This window comes from Pelophylax lessonae (assembly GCF_965119305.1).
Source record: "Pelophylax lessonae genome assembly, chromosome: 11".
Lineage (NCBI taxonomy): Eukaryota > Metazoa > Chordata > Amphibia > Anura > Ranidae > Pelophylax > Pelophylax lessonae.
The window spans coordinates 207,184,204-207,200,635 of record NC_138778.1 but is presented as its reverse complement, the minus strand read 5'-3'; the positions used below and the strand labels follow the sequence as shown (position 1 = coordinate 207,200,635).

Below are 16,432 nucleotides of genomic sequence, written 5' to 3'. Positions count from 1 at the left end.
AAGTGCCTCAGAAAGCATTGAAAGCAGAGGATCAGGATGACAGACAAACCACTAGCATTTTAGGAAGAAGAGGTCACCAGTGGTGCCCGGGTATTTTCAGAACCAGTTTTCTTCAGAGACCCAATTTGGTAAAAAAAAAATGGTAGATAACAAATATTTTAATTTCTTTATTTGCAGCGCTTTTCCTTTCCATAAATTATTTTTTTCTTCCCTTGTAATGTGCCTCTGAACTTGCTAGAAAATGAGACTACTTCTCCAGGAAGAAAATTCACAGAAAAATTTAAAGTAAAGTATGGTTTAAAAGAAAACCCATCATGCTCACCTACAGTGCCTTGAAAAAGTATTCATACCCCTTGACATTTTCCACATTTTGTCATGTTACAACCTAAAAACGTAAATGTATTTTATTGGGATTTTATGTGATAGACCGACATTAAGTGGCACATAATTGTGGAGTGGAAGGAAAATTATAAATGTTTTTTAAAATATTTTACAAATAAATGCGTGAAAAGTGTGGTGTGCATTTGCATTCAGTCCCCTCTGATACCCCTAACTAAAATCTATTGGAACCAATTGCCTTTGGAAATCACCTAATTAGTAAATAGAGTCCACCTGTGTGTAATTTATTCTCAGTAAAAATACAGCTGTTCTGTGAAGCCCTCAGAGGTTTGTTAGAGAACCTTAGTGAACAAACAGCATCATGAAGGCCAAGGAACGCACCAGACAGGTCAGGGATAAAGTTGTGGAGAAGTTTAAAGCAGGGTTAGGTTATAAAAAAAATATCCCAAACTTTAAACATCTCACAGAGCGCTGTTCAATCCATCATCCGAAAATGGAAAGAGTATGGCACAACTGCAAATCTACCAAGACATGGCCGTCCACCTAAACTGACAGGCTGGGCAAGGAGAGCATTAATCAGAGAAGCAGCCAAGAGGCCCATTGTAACTCTGGAGGAGCTGCAGAGATCCACAGCTCAGGTGGGAGAATCTGTCCACAGGACAACTATTTGTCGTGCACTCCACAAATCTGACCTTTATAGAAGAGTGGTAAGAAGAAAGCCATTGTTGAAAGAAAGCCATAAGAAGTCCCGTTTTCAGTTTGCGAGAAGCCATGTGGGGGACACAGCAAACGTGTGGAAGAAGGTGCTCTGGTCAGATTACACCGAAATGTAACTTTTTGGCCCAAAAGCAAAACACCATGTGTGGGGGAAAACTAACACTGCACATCACCCTGAACACATCATCCTCACTGTGAAACATGGCGGTGGGAGCATCATGTTGTGGGGATGCTTTTCTTCAGCAGGCACAGGGAAGCTGGTCAGAGTTGATGGGAAGATGGATGGAGCCAAATACAGGGAAATCTTAGAAGAAAACCTGTTAGAGTCTGCAAAAGACTTGAGACTGGGGCGGAGGTTCACCTTCCAGCAGGACAACGACCCGAAACATACAGCCAGAGCTACAATGGAATGGTTTAGATCAAAGCATATTTATGTGTTAGAATGGCCCAGTGAAAGTCCAGATCTAAATCCAAATGAGAATCTGTGGCAAGACTTGAAAATTGCTGTTCACAGACGCTCTCCATCAATCTGACAGAGCTTGAGATATTTTGCACAGAAGAATGGGCAGAAATGTCACTCTCTAGATGTGCAAAGCTGGTAGAGACATCCCCAAAAAGACTTGCAGCTGTAATTGCAGGGAAAGGGTTCTACAAAGTATTGACTCCAGGGGGGGGTGAATACAAATGCACACCTCACTTTTCACATATTTGGTTGAAAACCATTGATCATTTTCCTTCCACTTCACAATTATGAGCCTCTTTGTGTCGGTCTGTCATAAAAAATTCCAATAAAATATATTTATGTTTTTGGTTGTAACATGACAAAATGTGGAAAATTTCAAGGGGTGTGAATACTTTTTCAAGGCACTGTAGATGGCTGCAGCACTGATCCCATGTCCCCCGCTAGCTCTAATGCTGGCCATACACGCACAGAATTTCGGCCGTTTGCAGACTGAACAATTATTCTTGGGTCGAAAGCGAGTTGGCCACTAACTTACAGAATAAACTCTTTTACATAATCGTTTTCATGATCATAATGATCGTTCAATAACATGCACAATATGAGTCAGAATATTATTTTCGTTTCAATTTTACCATACACATAAAAACTTTTGTAGGAACGATAAATGTTTATTGCTATGGATCCATCGACATTAGCCGGGCACATGATCGAAATCGTCGGTAAACTTGTGTTCACTAACGGCCCGATTTTCGAACGATCTTTCCTAAAACAACCAATTTCGGCCGAAATTCTGTGTGTGTATGGCCAGCATTAGACTGAGAACTGAGCAATCAAAAACCGCTTCAGCCTCAGAGATCTGGTGACCGTCAGTCACTGGCTCTGTGGTCTGAGTATGCTGAGATCACATCCAAGATGGCGGTGCCCTGCAGCAGTCTCATGGCTTTTGGATGTCTACACAGGAGAGGCTTGTACAGAAACTTTACATGGACATATCATTTTATGGAGAGATTGCTGTTGACATAATAAATCTAGTGCCAGGATCTCTTTTCATAGGTTCCTTTAATCCTGTTATTCACTTTTCTGCATTCTCTTCCTTTGCAGTTTTGTTAAGGACTCTACAAGTGGCTTGTCTCATCTTCTTCATCCCTTCACTGCGCCGCATGCGAAGACGCCAATTTGACACCAAGCCTGCCATTATTGTTATATATACTTATATATAGAACTATATATATATATATCTTTTTTTTTTTTTTTTTTTTTTTTTTTTTTTTTTTATTACTCGTTTTTCCATTGGTGGAGAGAACACGTGATTATGTTGAAGACTTGTTTTGCTGTTTGCATTCCATGAAGAGGACCAGTGGCAAACTGGGGTTTGCCCCTTTGTAAAATCGTTACCTGATTGTATAAAGTAAAGTTGACATTTGTCTCGACCTTGTCCTAATCTGTACATACAAATCCTCTGCTTCCTGCTCCACCCAATGGTTGTGGCCTTACTGCTCCACTTCTTGTAGGTCACATGACACACTGGACGCAACTTCTTCTTCACCTCTTCTCAGGTGCTTGGGCAGTCCTCAATGGTGAGCCGCTCTATGCATCATTGTATGGGGTTCAATGGTAATGCCCCCCTGGGGGAAGGGGTCCGTGATGCCCCGTACTCACAGTACGTCCTTAGTCTTCCGGGTTTAGGTATACAGTAAACCCCCCTCCATTGCGGGGGTTACGTTCCGGACCCAGCCGCGAAAAGTGAAATTCTGCGAAATAGAAAAACCCTATTAAAATGCATTGTAGGCATATTTATTTTACTGTCACTGTACGTGTAGAAGCATTTTAAGGTCTTTAAACACACTTTTAAAACAATAGAAACTCATTTAAACACATAAAAGATACTAAGAGACAGAGCAAGAGCTATGGAAAACACAAAAATATTTCATTTTTAATGATTTATATAGTAAAATAACATTACAAAAAAAAACGCGAATTACAGGGACCGCAAAAACTGAACCGCGATGGAGCGGGGGATTACTGTACTGGGTGTGAAAGACTGAGGACATCTGGTGGTGAAAAATAATATTAAAAATGAAAAATGCTAGCCTGGAGTTGAAGAAAACCTTTTGTGAGAGGCACATAGGGACTGTCATAACCATAATAGGCTAGGTGGGACTTTGAGTGAGACCCCAGCAGGTAATGCCCGGCGTCTCCATCCCTATAACAAGAAAAAAATGAGGTTGAAGGATTCTAAGAGGTGCATGAAAGTCAGCCAGCCCCCAGTCTGATGTACTCAACCTCCAGTCTGTCACCAACCAAGTAGACCTGTCTCTTGATACAAAGAACAGGGGTTTAGTTGACACACATTTGCAAACGCATGTGAAAGCTGCAGAGCCACTTCACGGCACCCTGTTAAATCTGCAGTCCTAACACTCCTAATTTAGTGTCTCCACACTGGAAGCACATGGCTGCTAATGGATGGATGGGGGAACAGGTGAGAGGGAGACAGCCCAACCTCCCCCAACCCACCCCCATCCACGACTGGTCTGTTGTCTCAAAACTCAAATAACGAAATTGTAACGATAGTACAAACTGGAAAGGATCACCTGTTCCCCCATCCATCCATTAGCAGCCATGTGGTTCCAGTGTGAAGACACTAAATTAGGAGTGTTAGGACTGCAGATAAAACAGGGTGCCGTGTAGTGGCTCTGCAGCTTTCACATGCGTTTGCAAATGTGTGTCAACTAAACCCCTGTTCTTTGTATCAAGAGACAGGTCTACTTGGTTGGTGACAGACTGGAGGGTGAGTACATCAGACTGGGGGCTGGCTGACTTTCATGCACCTCTTAGAATCCTTCAACCTCATTTTTTTTCATAGGGACTGTCATTACCAACCCCCCCCCTTTTTTTTTATGAGTAATGGGCCATACACACTATAAGATTTTCTGAAGACTTTGTCCTTTAGACTTACCAAAACCATATAATATGAGGTCAAACCTAAACACTTTCAATTTGTATGCAATCTGGCAGGCCCTTGCACTACATAGAAAAGGTAAATCTGAAGGAAATCTAACCACAAAAGTTGGATAGTGTGTATCCAGATTAAGGCTGGGTTCACACATGTCCGGCTGCGGTTTGCAGTCCGGGGTCCGGTTTTGTTCACCGGTTCGTTCAGATGCAAATTTTTACTTGAAGTCACACCTCAACCAGACCCAAAATCGCACAGGACAGTTTTCAGAAACAGACCGCGGCCGCCCCGGACATGTGTGAACCGGCTCCTTTGAAAGACGGTCCGATTCACAGGTTATGTGGTTAAAGACGCGTCCAATTCGCATACATGTAAACTGAGCCTCAGAAGAGTTTCATTGCTAAAATAGAATTCTATGAAAAGGTCTGCCATGCTGCCAGTCATTTTGTGACCTGCATTAAAGGGTTACTCCACCCTAACCAAAGAGAGATGGCAGACTTTGTGAATGGTGTATGTTAGATGTTTTCATCTGTTCCAACTGTACAGGCTCTTGAGTTAGCCAATGTACTCAGTGTTAAGGGTAAAGGAATTGGTAGGCACACTTCTCCACAGCAGTCTATGAAATATTCACATATACACTATGTTACCAAAAGTATTGGGACGCCTGCCTTTACACACACATGAACTTTAATGGCATCCCAGTCTTAGTCCGTAGAGTTCAATATTGAGTTGGCCCAACCCTTTGCAGCTATAACAGCTTTAACTCTTCTGGGAAGGCTGTCCACAAGGTTTAGGAGTGTGTCTATGGGAATGTTTGACCATTCTTCCAGAAGCACAATGGTGGTCAGGCACAGATGTTGGACGAGAAGACCTGGCTTGCTGTCTCCACTCTAATTTATTCCAAAGGTGTTCTATCGGGTTGAGGTCAGGACTCTGTGCAGGCCAGTCAAGTTCCTCCACCCCAAACTTGCTCATCCATGTCTTTATGGACCTTGCTTTGTGCACTGGTCCAAATCATTTGGTGGAGGGGGGATTATGGTGTGGGGTTGTTTTTCAGGAGTTGGGCTTGGCCTCTTTGTTCCAGCGAAGGGAACTCTTAAGGTGTCAGCATACCAAGACATATTGGACAATTTCATGCTCCTAACTGTGTGGGAACAGTTTGGGGATGGCCCCTTCATGTTACACCATGACTGCGCACCAGTGCACAAAGCAAGGTCCATAAAGACATGGATGAGCCTCTGAGTTACAGTTTTTTTTTTGGGTGGGGGAGGGGAGGGGGGGTTACTAGTACCGATTTATTTTGATTAATTTTTCTTTTTTTGGCCCCTCATCTCTTGCTTTCCCAAGAGACTGCCATACCATTCACAAAGCACCATGCAAGCTCACGCATGTGCAGTGGGATTTCAGATGTGGTTCCTCAGGAAGCCTGTGCTGACCCCTGTGCCCAGGATGGCGGGGCCGGGGACCTGCAGTGGTAAGGGGAATCGGCTGCAGGAACGCAGCACTGGACCCAAAGTACTGGTAAGCATCTGATTTTTAAAAGTCAGCAGCTGAAGTATTATTTAGTAAAACAAAAAAAAGCAGCTGAAGCTCCCCTTTAACCACTTAACCTCAAGAAGATTTACCCCCTTCCTGACCAGGCCATTTTTTTGCTATACAGCACTGTGTTACTTTAACTGACAATTGCACGGTTATGCGATGCTGTACCCAAATATAATTTATGTACATTTTTATTTTCTTACAAATAGAGCTTTCTTTTGGTGGTATTTGATCACCTCTGCGTTTTTTTTTTTTTTTATGTGCTATGAACAAAAATAGACCAACAGAAAAAAAAAAACTATATTTTTTACTTTCTGCTATAAACATATTAAGTGTCAAAAATGTAAAAAATCGAATTGCTTCATCAAATTAGGCCAATTCGTCTACATATTTTTAGTAAAAATTTCAGTAAACGTATATTAATTGGTTAGATTAATAGAGTTTTTAATTTACTAGTAATGGAGGCAATCAGCGACTGATAGTGGGACTGCAATATTGCGGCGGACAGTTGAGACACTGAGGCTGGGTTTACACTGATGCGAATCGGATGCAGGTTTCCCTGCATCAAATGTTTTTTTTTTCTTTTATTGATAAAGGTCAACGGAGCAATTTTTTTTCATTTTGGATAGCGTAAGGGAGGGTTATAACCCCTGTCAGTTTTTATTTTTCTGCCATCTGTGCCTCCATTGGAAGATTTCTCCTCTGTTACTTTTCTGGGGACGTCCCAAAATTTGGGAATTTCTTTTACTTTCACTTTCAATGATTATAGTAAACAGGACAAATAGAGAGTGTGAATCTCCCTAAGGCCCCTTTCACACAGGTCAGTTTTTTTTGGCGGATCTGAATGGTCACCCCATGCATGTCTATGGGGCATCGGATGTCAGCGGAGACACGCCCGCTGACATCCGATCCGTCAAATCTGGACGGATGGAAACCCTATTTTCCATCCGTCCAGCGGCTTGGATGAGAATGAACCGACAGTCCGCTCCCATTTGATTCACCCATAGAGATGCATGGGGACCTGACTGCTGTGTCTCCGCACACAGCGCAGAGACACAGCTGTCATCCTGCTCAGCGGGGGATCGGCGGATCGAATTCCCCGCTGAGAAACGGAGTCCGTCCGACGGACCGAACTGTGTGAAAGAGCCCTAATAGGGCCATAGACAACAATAAAAACCCCACAGGGGTTCTATTCCATCTCCACTCCAAAACTAAAAAGAAAAAAGTTTTGCCCTTAGTGTTTAATTGGGAATGAATGCTGCAGTGTTGGTCTGATTGAAGGAAGCTGTTTCTGTTCATTTGTATTGTTCCACTTTGGGCAGTAGACAAGGTTGCATGTCTATCTGGCCGGGATCGCATACACTATGTAGCACCCTCCTAGGTAGGTGCTAGAAGAGAGTATAGTTTTTGGGTCGTTCTGCTTACCAGGAAGATTGCCAGGTAAATTTATAGTGCTCTCAGCCTACCAGAGAGCAGGATCCATTGGTAAGGTCTGCTCATGGTGCTCAGGTGCCGCCTAGCTTGTCTGAATGTTTCACACTGGTCCAGTAGGAGGCCATATTGGACAGTGTGAGGAAACCTGACAAGTGAGGGCACAGGCATTGTTACAGCCCTGACGATTGGCAGGGGAAGGTGCCTCATTGCATGCTGGGTGACTGTATAAATGCCAGGGGCACATGTGCTTGGGGGATCTTCAGCTGGAGAGCGGGGTCCCAGAGGGAGGGGGCGGCTGCCCCACCTCTGTAGAAGCTGCCACGTGGCCTTGGGTGGTTGACTTAAGCCTAAGTCGGAGAGAAGCTGAACCCAGAGGTCCTGCAGAGCTGACTGGAAGGGAGACATTGAAAAGGATCTGAATTTGCCAAGAGTGAGTACAGATCTGTGTCATGGGGCCTGTCATGTGAGGGCCATCCCTTCATGTAATAGAGTCAGTGGATGGGTGTCAGTAAAGGGGATGCTAGAGAGTGTGCTGAAGATTAAGTAGTTGCATCAAGTCTGCTGCTAGAGAGAGCAAGAGGACTTAAATCTTCCATACAATTGGCAGTATGGTCAAAGCAGTGTGTCTGCTTCCATAAGTATTCTGGGCCAAGTGAGAGTTGGCCTTACCTACTGTGAATAGTTCTGTTGGAGTATCCCACTATTCCCTTCTCCCATCCAAGTTCCACAAAAAAAAAATAAAAAACCAAACACCCCTGTTTATTGAGTAACGAGAAAGCAGGGATATGTGGAAAAAAACCCCCCAGAAACTATGTGCAGGTAATCAGAGAAGACCTGAGACGTCAACACACAGCAAGCCCTACGGGGACAGTTCTACATTTGGGGGCATCATCCGGGATTTTCCTCTGATTTACGGCAGTGGTTGCTACCGGCAATGACCGGATAGATACCCAAGGTACGCCATATCTTCTTAGGTAAATTGCTGGAGTGTCGGTGGAGAAAGGATGTGCTGTACTGTGGAAGAAAGTAGTGTCTGCTTCACAATCAATGCAAATGTGCTTTCAAGTTATGGTCAAGAAAGCAGTAACCTGGGATGCAGGGATCGGCGTGTCAGGGGTTGTGTCAGTACAAGAAAATGTCTGCCGTGCAGTCGGTAACAGCAGGACAGTTTCCAGCAGCAGTGGGGGAGTTTGGCTGACATGTGAACGAAAAGGTGTAACCAGAGCTCAAGTACAGATAGAAGAGGCGGATGTACGTATGTGTGTCTGTGGCAGGGAACATTATCTGCATTTCAGTACCATTCGGGGCAGGCTGTGCAGCAAAGGGATTACTGCACGGCTTGGGAGAGAGAGCACCAAAGAGATCTGCCTTGCAGGAGGAGCCACCACCGGAGAGCTAGTCTGGGGACATGGGCGGAGTCGCCGTCTGCGGGCCGCCAGCTGGAGTGGAGTAAGGGAGCTGAGATGTCCCTTCCGCCGTTGTGTGTAGCTGAGTAGCAGACACGTGTATGGAGGAGCAAGATGGCGGATGCCGGAGCACGGAGGCTATCCTACGAGTTGGCAGAGAGCCTGTAAAGCACACTGAGTCATAGAATCCAACCTTGTTGGACACAGGAGTCCAATTGATGCCCAAAGGAAGTCTGACATTGTGCAGGACATGAAGCTTTTTGGACTGGTATGTTGCAGATGCCTAAATGTTTTCGTGCAGCTGCGAGCGTGGGCCCAGCGTGGGCATTGTGGTGACATGTTGCTGAAGTTGGAGCAGAGAGATTGCCAGCCCAGAAGGCTAAATGTAGAATGGGAGGTAGGGACCACCTCTGAACTGCTAACACCTGTAGTGGCTATTCCTTTTGAAAGAGGACGGGGAGTGCTGAGAACACCACTGGGGCTTGGACCAGTGGTGCAGACCTGCATAACCATCTGCCAAACCAGGGAGACCCACATTTCAGAGGTGCAATACACACAAGTCATGAGGGCTGGGCAGCGGCCACAGGGTACATTCGTTCAAGTCGCAGCAACAGGAGGTCCAGCTCCTAAAGAGGCAGAGGGGCTTCTATGGATCCAGAAGCTGAGGTCCTCCAGTTTGTCCAGTAAGGAGGAAGCAGGAATCATTGATGTGGGGTCACCCAGTTTTGAGTACCAATTCGTATCCTTGGAAGAGAGAATCAGTGAATGGGGATCAGATGTGGAGACTGAGTGGGACTGGGGAACTGAGGGAAGAAGAAGTCCTCCAAGTTCCAGTTCACTTAGTGAAGAGACAGAGGCAGCGGTCGTACGCATGAGGTGTGTGAGCAATCTCGAGTTCTGTGAGGCCTATGCCACAAAGGTCCCAGACTTATCCCCCACCCCGCACCTATGCTCATGCTTGAGCACAAAATGACTCGTATTTCAGACAGATCTCTAAAGAGGCAACCCTGTATGCTCCTCCTGGGAGAGGAGATAGGCAGAAACTTCCCAGGTTCTCTCGTTTGCAAAGGCTCATTCAGAGGTAGCCATAGAATACAGATACAATTATTTATATGCTCCATGAAAGGTAATGGAGGAGATCGAAAGCAAGAAGGAGGCTTGGTGTCAAGAAGCTGTCTGGGACTTTCTCTATGTCCCAAAACCACATCAGAATCTGTCCAGGCCTCAGCTGTGGGAAACCTTCCTATCCATCCAAGAGAATTGGAATCTGAGCAGTCGAGTTGATCGAGTGGAAGTCAACCGTCCAGACAGGAACGGCCAAGCTTGGGCCATCAGCATGAGTCCTGAAGGCAAGATGGATCGTATACCACATCCTGATTATTACTACTGAGGTACACCGAGTTCTTGGTCTGCTTAAAGGGCTGTATGTTACAAAGGGGCTGGTGTGCCTAAAAAATTATCAACGTTGAAATGTTGCTATTACGCCTAGAGGCCCTTTTCCCTAATCCCCTTCCCTTCTATCCTTGCACATGAAGGAGGGGACCACTGAAACTGCCAGTGTTTTATGACCTGGGAGAAAAGAACTTCTGCTACAGAGGACTTCTCCTGATAAAGGTCAGGGGCTGCTACCTGGAGGGGGTAAACCCCAAGTTCACAGAGACACTTCGTGAAGATCCTTTGGGCCATGGGCCATTACCATTGCTAAAGCAATACTTCATTTCAGGACACTTTGCAAAGATACTTCATTAAGCACACTTTGCAAAGACTCCTTTGGACCAGTGGGCTAGTGTTATGTTGAAGGAACATTTGTGTGAGTTGCTACCTTTTGAAAAAAAAAGGGGTAGCGGCTCATTGTCTCTTCAGAGAAAGGGGTGCCAGAGAGAAAGGACCCCTTGAGGAGTTCTTACAGACACTCACAAGTAGGCCAGCTATTGCTAAGGCTCCAGCAATGACAGCATGCCGTCAGGAGAAGATGTGTTGCCTCATTGCTGCAGAGGGAAGGATACTGCGAGCATCAGTCAGATATACCCTGCATTTCTTCATCCATAAAGACATGGACAAGTGAGTTTGGGGTGGAGGAACTTGACTGGCCTGCACAGAGTCCTGACCTCAACCCCATAGAAGACCTTTGGGAAAAATTAGAGCGGAGACTGTGAGCTAGGTTTTCTCGTCGAACATCAGTGCCTGACCTCACAAATGCACTTCTGGAAGAATGGTCAAACATTCCCATAGACACATTCCTAAACCTTGTGGACAGCCTTCCCAGAGGAGTTTAATCTGTTCTAGCTGCAAAGGGTGGGCCAACTCAATATTGAACCCTACGGACTAAAGCCTCGTACCCTACCTCCCAACTTTTTGAGATGGGAATGATGGGCACCTATTTGCAAAACTATGTAAGAATAGGACACCCCCCCGCCACATTCCCCTTAAAGGAGAATAATACAAAAAAAAAAGATTAGTTAAGCCCACAAGTGCTTTTTTTTACCACTACTATTCCTTTATTTTGGCTTTTGAAATTTACAAATGCAGCAATTTAGAAATTGGATGAAATGTTTAGCACTGGGGAACACGTTTTGAAAGATAAATAGTGCATTATATATGCAACAATATAGATCAGACCCAAATGATGGACAGATGAGGAGGAAAGAGAGACACAGGGACTTTGTTCCAAATTAGGGACAGTCCCTCCAAATCAGGGACAGTTGGGAGCCATGTCATACCAGTGCAATCTTAAGCGCATTATAGGCCCCTGGGCAATGCAGTGCACTGGGGCCCCCTGCCTACACAATCACCCACGAGAATATAAATGCAAATTATCGATAAGACGATATTTATTTTTATTGGTACCTCAAACAAGAGTGTCTTGTAGTATATAGTGTTCCCTGTAATATGTATATAGTTAGGTATATACTCCATGTAGTTAGTTGTACTCTCCTGTAGTATATATTGGTCCCTGTAATGTGTATATAGTAAGGTATATACTCCAGGTAGTTGTACTCTCTTGTAGTATATATTGGTCCCTGTAATATGTATATAGTAAGGCATATACTCCAGGTAGTAGTTGTACTCTCTTGTAGTATATAGTGTTCCCTGTAATATGTATATAGACTATATACACATTACAGGGAACACTATATACTACAAGAGAGTACAACTACTACCTGGAGGATATATACCTTACTATATACATATTACAGGGACCAATATATAGTAAGGTATATCCTCCAAGACAGGTAGTTGTCTCTTGTGTCGATCATGGAGAGAGTTAAAAAAAGAAAGAAAATCAAGCAGCCTGGCAGCTGGGCTGGCTACCTTACCTTTCACAACGGCTGCACATGGGAGGAGGTGGGTGGAGGCGGAGCCAGTCTTCTAGGCGCGGAGACGGAGAGGAGGACGAGCCGACGAGAAGGATCCTCCTCCGCTGTGCATCATGGGTCTGCTCTCAGAACGTCACTGGTTGCTAGATGCCAATCGGGCTGGCCTTAGCAACCAGTGTCTGTGCAGTGCAGACTCGAGCCACGGCCACCGGCAGACAACGATGGGGGGGCCCGGCGGACAACGACGGGGGGGCCCGGCGGACAACGGGGGGGCCCTAGACCACCAGGTAAACTAAGTAATTTGGATTCTGGAGGACAGTAATTGCCACCATCCATGCATGTGGGGCCCCTCGGCAAGTGGGGCCCCCGGGCAACCGCCGGGCATGCCCATTGGAAAAGACGGCCCTGTGGCATACACACGATCAGATTATCGGACAAATTTTCGTCAGTTTTTTGTTGCATGCTAGTCTTATATTGAAAGTGAAGAGGTTAATTTCATACGAAAATTCTCATAGGACAGAATTCAACTTCAGAAGTGATGTAATGTTGAATGTAGTGTTGAATTGTTTTGTATGTATTCTTTCATTTTCAAGCATGCGTAGTCTTGCTCTTACGATTTTTTTCGGACGAAAACTATACTAATTAAACGAAAATCAGACGTTGTGTTCCCAGACGATAAAAATGTTATAGTCTGCACATTCAGTTTTTGTCATCCCAAAATTCTCAATCGGCTGTTAAAAGCACTATACTAACGATCCGAAAATTGGCAGATTGTTCGTCGGATGAAATTTTACTTCTGATTTTCTTATTGTGTGTACGGGCCTTAAGACTGGGATGCCATTAACCACTTGCTGACCGTAGATATACTGCGGCAAGCTGGCTCGGCAGCGCTAAGGTTCCGGGGAGTGCTTCGGGGGGGGGGGGGGGGCGCAAGCGTGCTGCTGGGGGCACAGGCCCGCCCCCATTAGGAAGCATGTAAACCGATCCACAGGACCAGCACCCGCGATTGCCGCCGGGCACCCGCCATCACTCCCCGCTGAGAGATAACGACGGTCTGCTGTTGTAAACAAAGCAGCCCGTTGTTCTCTCTGGAATGAACACAGAGAGCCTGTGATCCCCCTATTTATGATTATGATCACAGGTCTCTGTGTTGATTCCACAAATCCCGCCCCCATACAGTTAGAAGACACCCCCTAGACATACAATTAACCCTTTGATCACCCCTGGGTTAACCCCTTCCCTGTCAGTGTCAGTACAGTAACAGTGCATATTTTTAGCACTGATTACTGTAGTAATGTCACTGGTCCCCCCAAAAGTGTCAGGTGTATGATTTGTCCGCCATAATGTCGCGTTCCTACTAAAAATCGCAGTTAGCCGCCATTACTACTAGTAAAAAAAAAAAAACAATAAAAATGATATAAATCTATCCCCTAGTTTGTAGACGCGATAAATTTTGCTCCAGGTGACGTCAGAGTGACGAAACACGTAGGGCGGAGCCAAGCATCATTACGTCACTTCCAGTTTTTCGCCCGTGGAACACAGAAAGTTTCCCGGATGTCCGCATTTAGACACAATAGCGCTGATCATCCATTTCCTTGATGTAAGTGAGATATTTTATACATAATAAAGGAGTTATGAATTTATTACACTAGGGGGACTCTTTTCATGTATTCCTGAGGAACCACCCACCCAAGGTCCAGTGCGGGGAGAGGAGCCGCTTACGGGCCACTACCACTGTGCTATGGCTTATCACCCCTACCTAGGGGCCTGACTTCTGGTGAGTGTTTACCCAGAGGGGGGAGGCACGAGTGGAGGCACTGACCAATGCACACCAGGGGGTTGTGTTCCGGGAATTTGGGTCCATACAAGTTTTTCACCACCGGACCAATTGGATTCACTACCAAGCAGGAGTTCTGCTTGTGGGCACTTACCTCATCATTCAATGAGTATTATCGGGCAGCACTGCCCCCATTATATGATCAAAGGGATCCCTGCGCTAGGGGTCCCCCTGTGGACATATTCAGAGACTGGGCATAAGGAAACGGCTACCTGTATCTTGCACTTTGTTGTCAACTGATTTCACTTTTTTGCACTTTGCACAATTGCACTGATTTGCACATTGGTTATGGTTGTAGCACTGTAGCAACTTTTACAATAGGGTTTTTGTGTGCACAGCAGCACTTGAAGCACTGCAGCCTTATGGAAATCAGCTATTATTTGTGTGCATAGTAGCACGTATACCATAATTATATTTATTATATGCATTTGGTATTTATGTTGGCACTAGTTACCATCACACACACTTCCACCATATACATATTATTGGGTTTAGTGGGCTAGTCCCCAAGCCCACTTATAGGTAATAGTGACACTGAGTTTGCCACAAACTCTTTTTATTTAGTTTTATTTTGATCACATGCAGCACCATTTCTCACTTGAACACTAGCACTTTTTCAGTTGGGACACCACCACCACCTGGTGGTAGTTTTAGTGAGGGCAGCAGCCTTAATATTTAATATTTATTCATCACTTAACTTGGTCCATAGCGCGGGGAACCCCACATTGCTTGCGATAACTTTTGCGCAAACCAATCAAGATACACTTATTGGGATTTTGTTTACGAAAAATATGTGGCAGAATACAAATTGGCCTAAAAGAATGAAAAACAAATAGATTTCTATTTTTTTTTTATTGGGAATGATATAGCAGAATGTGAAAAATATTGTTTTTTCTATTTCAGAATTGTCGCATTTTTTTGTTTATAGCACAAAAAATAAAAATCGCACAGGTGGGCAAATATCACCAAAAGAAAGCTCTATTTGTGGGAAAAAAAGAACATCAATTGTATGTAGGTACAGCATCACACGGCTGCGCAATTTTCCGTTAAAATAACGCAGTGCCGAATTGCGAAAAATGGCCTGGTCATTAAGGGGGCAAATCCTTCCGGTCCAGAAGTGGTTAAAGTTCATGTGCATGTAAAGACAGGCGTCCCAATACTTTTGGTAATATAGTGTATGTGCGAATTGGATGCACATCCAATTATTATTATTATTCAGTATTTCTATAGCGCCAGCAGTTTACGCAGCGCTTTACAATGTTAGAGGGAGACAATACAGTTACAATACAATAAAATACAAGAGGATTAAGAGGGCCCTGCTCAGAAAAGCTTACAATCCAATTCACATCATGCGAGTGTGGCCGGCTCACACCAGTCCCCGTGGCCACGGTCTGCATTCCAAAAGGGTCCTGTACGTGTTTTGGGTCCGGTTCAGGTGCAAATTAAGGCAAAAATTTGGACCTGATTTGCACCTTAACCGGTGAACAGGAATGCACCGGACCCCAGGCTGGAACCCATGGCCACACATATGTGAACCCGGCCTAAATCGTGTGAGTTCTTCATAACTAGTCATGTGTAAATTCTGCTGGAGAACCGCTTAGTAATATATCTCTGAGGGAAAGTCTTGTGTGCCCCAAGTGCTTGAACCCCTTTGTTGGTTGAATGGAGCCCTGGGAAATGTTTCTGGCCCACTACCTTTCCCAGAAGCAAGGGGTTCAGGTCAGTGTACACTGCCAGGGATGTTGTGTGTCAGTTGGACGGTAAACATTTTCACCATGTTGGACATTCAAAGAAATTATATATTTTACACTGAGTGCAGCAACGCCATTGAATCTATTACTATTCCTGGCTACTAACCCCTTTGTTGGTTGAATAGCGCAGTGGGAAATGTTTCTGGCCCACTACCTTTCCCAGAAGCAGGGGGTTCAGGTCAGTGTACACTGCCAGGGACGTTGTTTGTCAGTTGGGCGGTAAACATTTTCACCATGTTGGACATTCAAAGAAATTACATATTTTATACGGAGTGCAACAATGCCATTGAATCTATTACTATTCCTGGCTACCAACCCCTTTAGGCTGGCTCTAAGAAAGAATAATGCCTCGTACACACGCAACGATTATCGGCCGACCGATCGGCCGTCTTTTGTCCAGTGTTGTTGTGTTGGTTGAAATGTGCTCTAGACTGCACACGAATTTTATCGGCCAACAAAAACCAACTTCAGAAGTGATGTCATGTGATGGTTTACTTTCCATGTGTTTTTTCTTCTCTGAGCATGCCCAGTATTGCTCATCTGATTTTTGTCTGCCGAAATCTGTACTGACTGACGGAAAATCAGCCGTTGTGTTGACGGCCAACAAAAATTTTATAGCCTGCACTCCAGATTTTGTTCGGCCGAAAAGTCGCAGTCGGTTGTCGGAATCATCATA

The 16,432-nt window shown here is 44.8% G+C and overlaps 1 protein-coding gene across 1 annotated transcript in view; it reads left to right on the top strand.

Moving 5' to 3' along the window:
- Positions 1 to 2,941, top strand: part of TCEA2 (transcription elongation factor A2) — a 68,803-nt gene extending 65,862 nt beyond the window's left edge. Inside the window, exon 10 of the mRNA XM_082271556.1 lies at positions 2,621 to 2,941. Coding sequence (XP_082127682.1) covers positions 2,621 to 2,629 — 9 coding nt within the window. The 3' untranslated portion in view covers positions 2,630 to 2,941. The remainder of the gene's footprint in view (positions 1 to 2,620) is intronic.
- Positions 2,942 to 16,432: the final 13,491 nt, after the last annotated feature.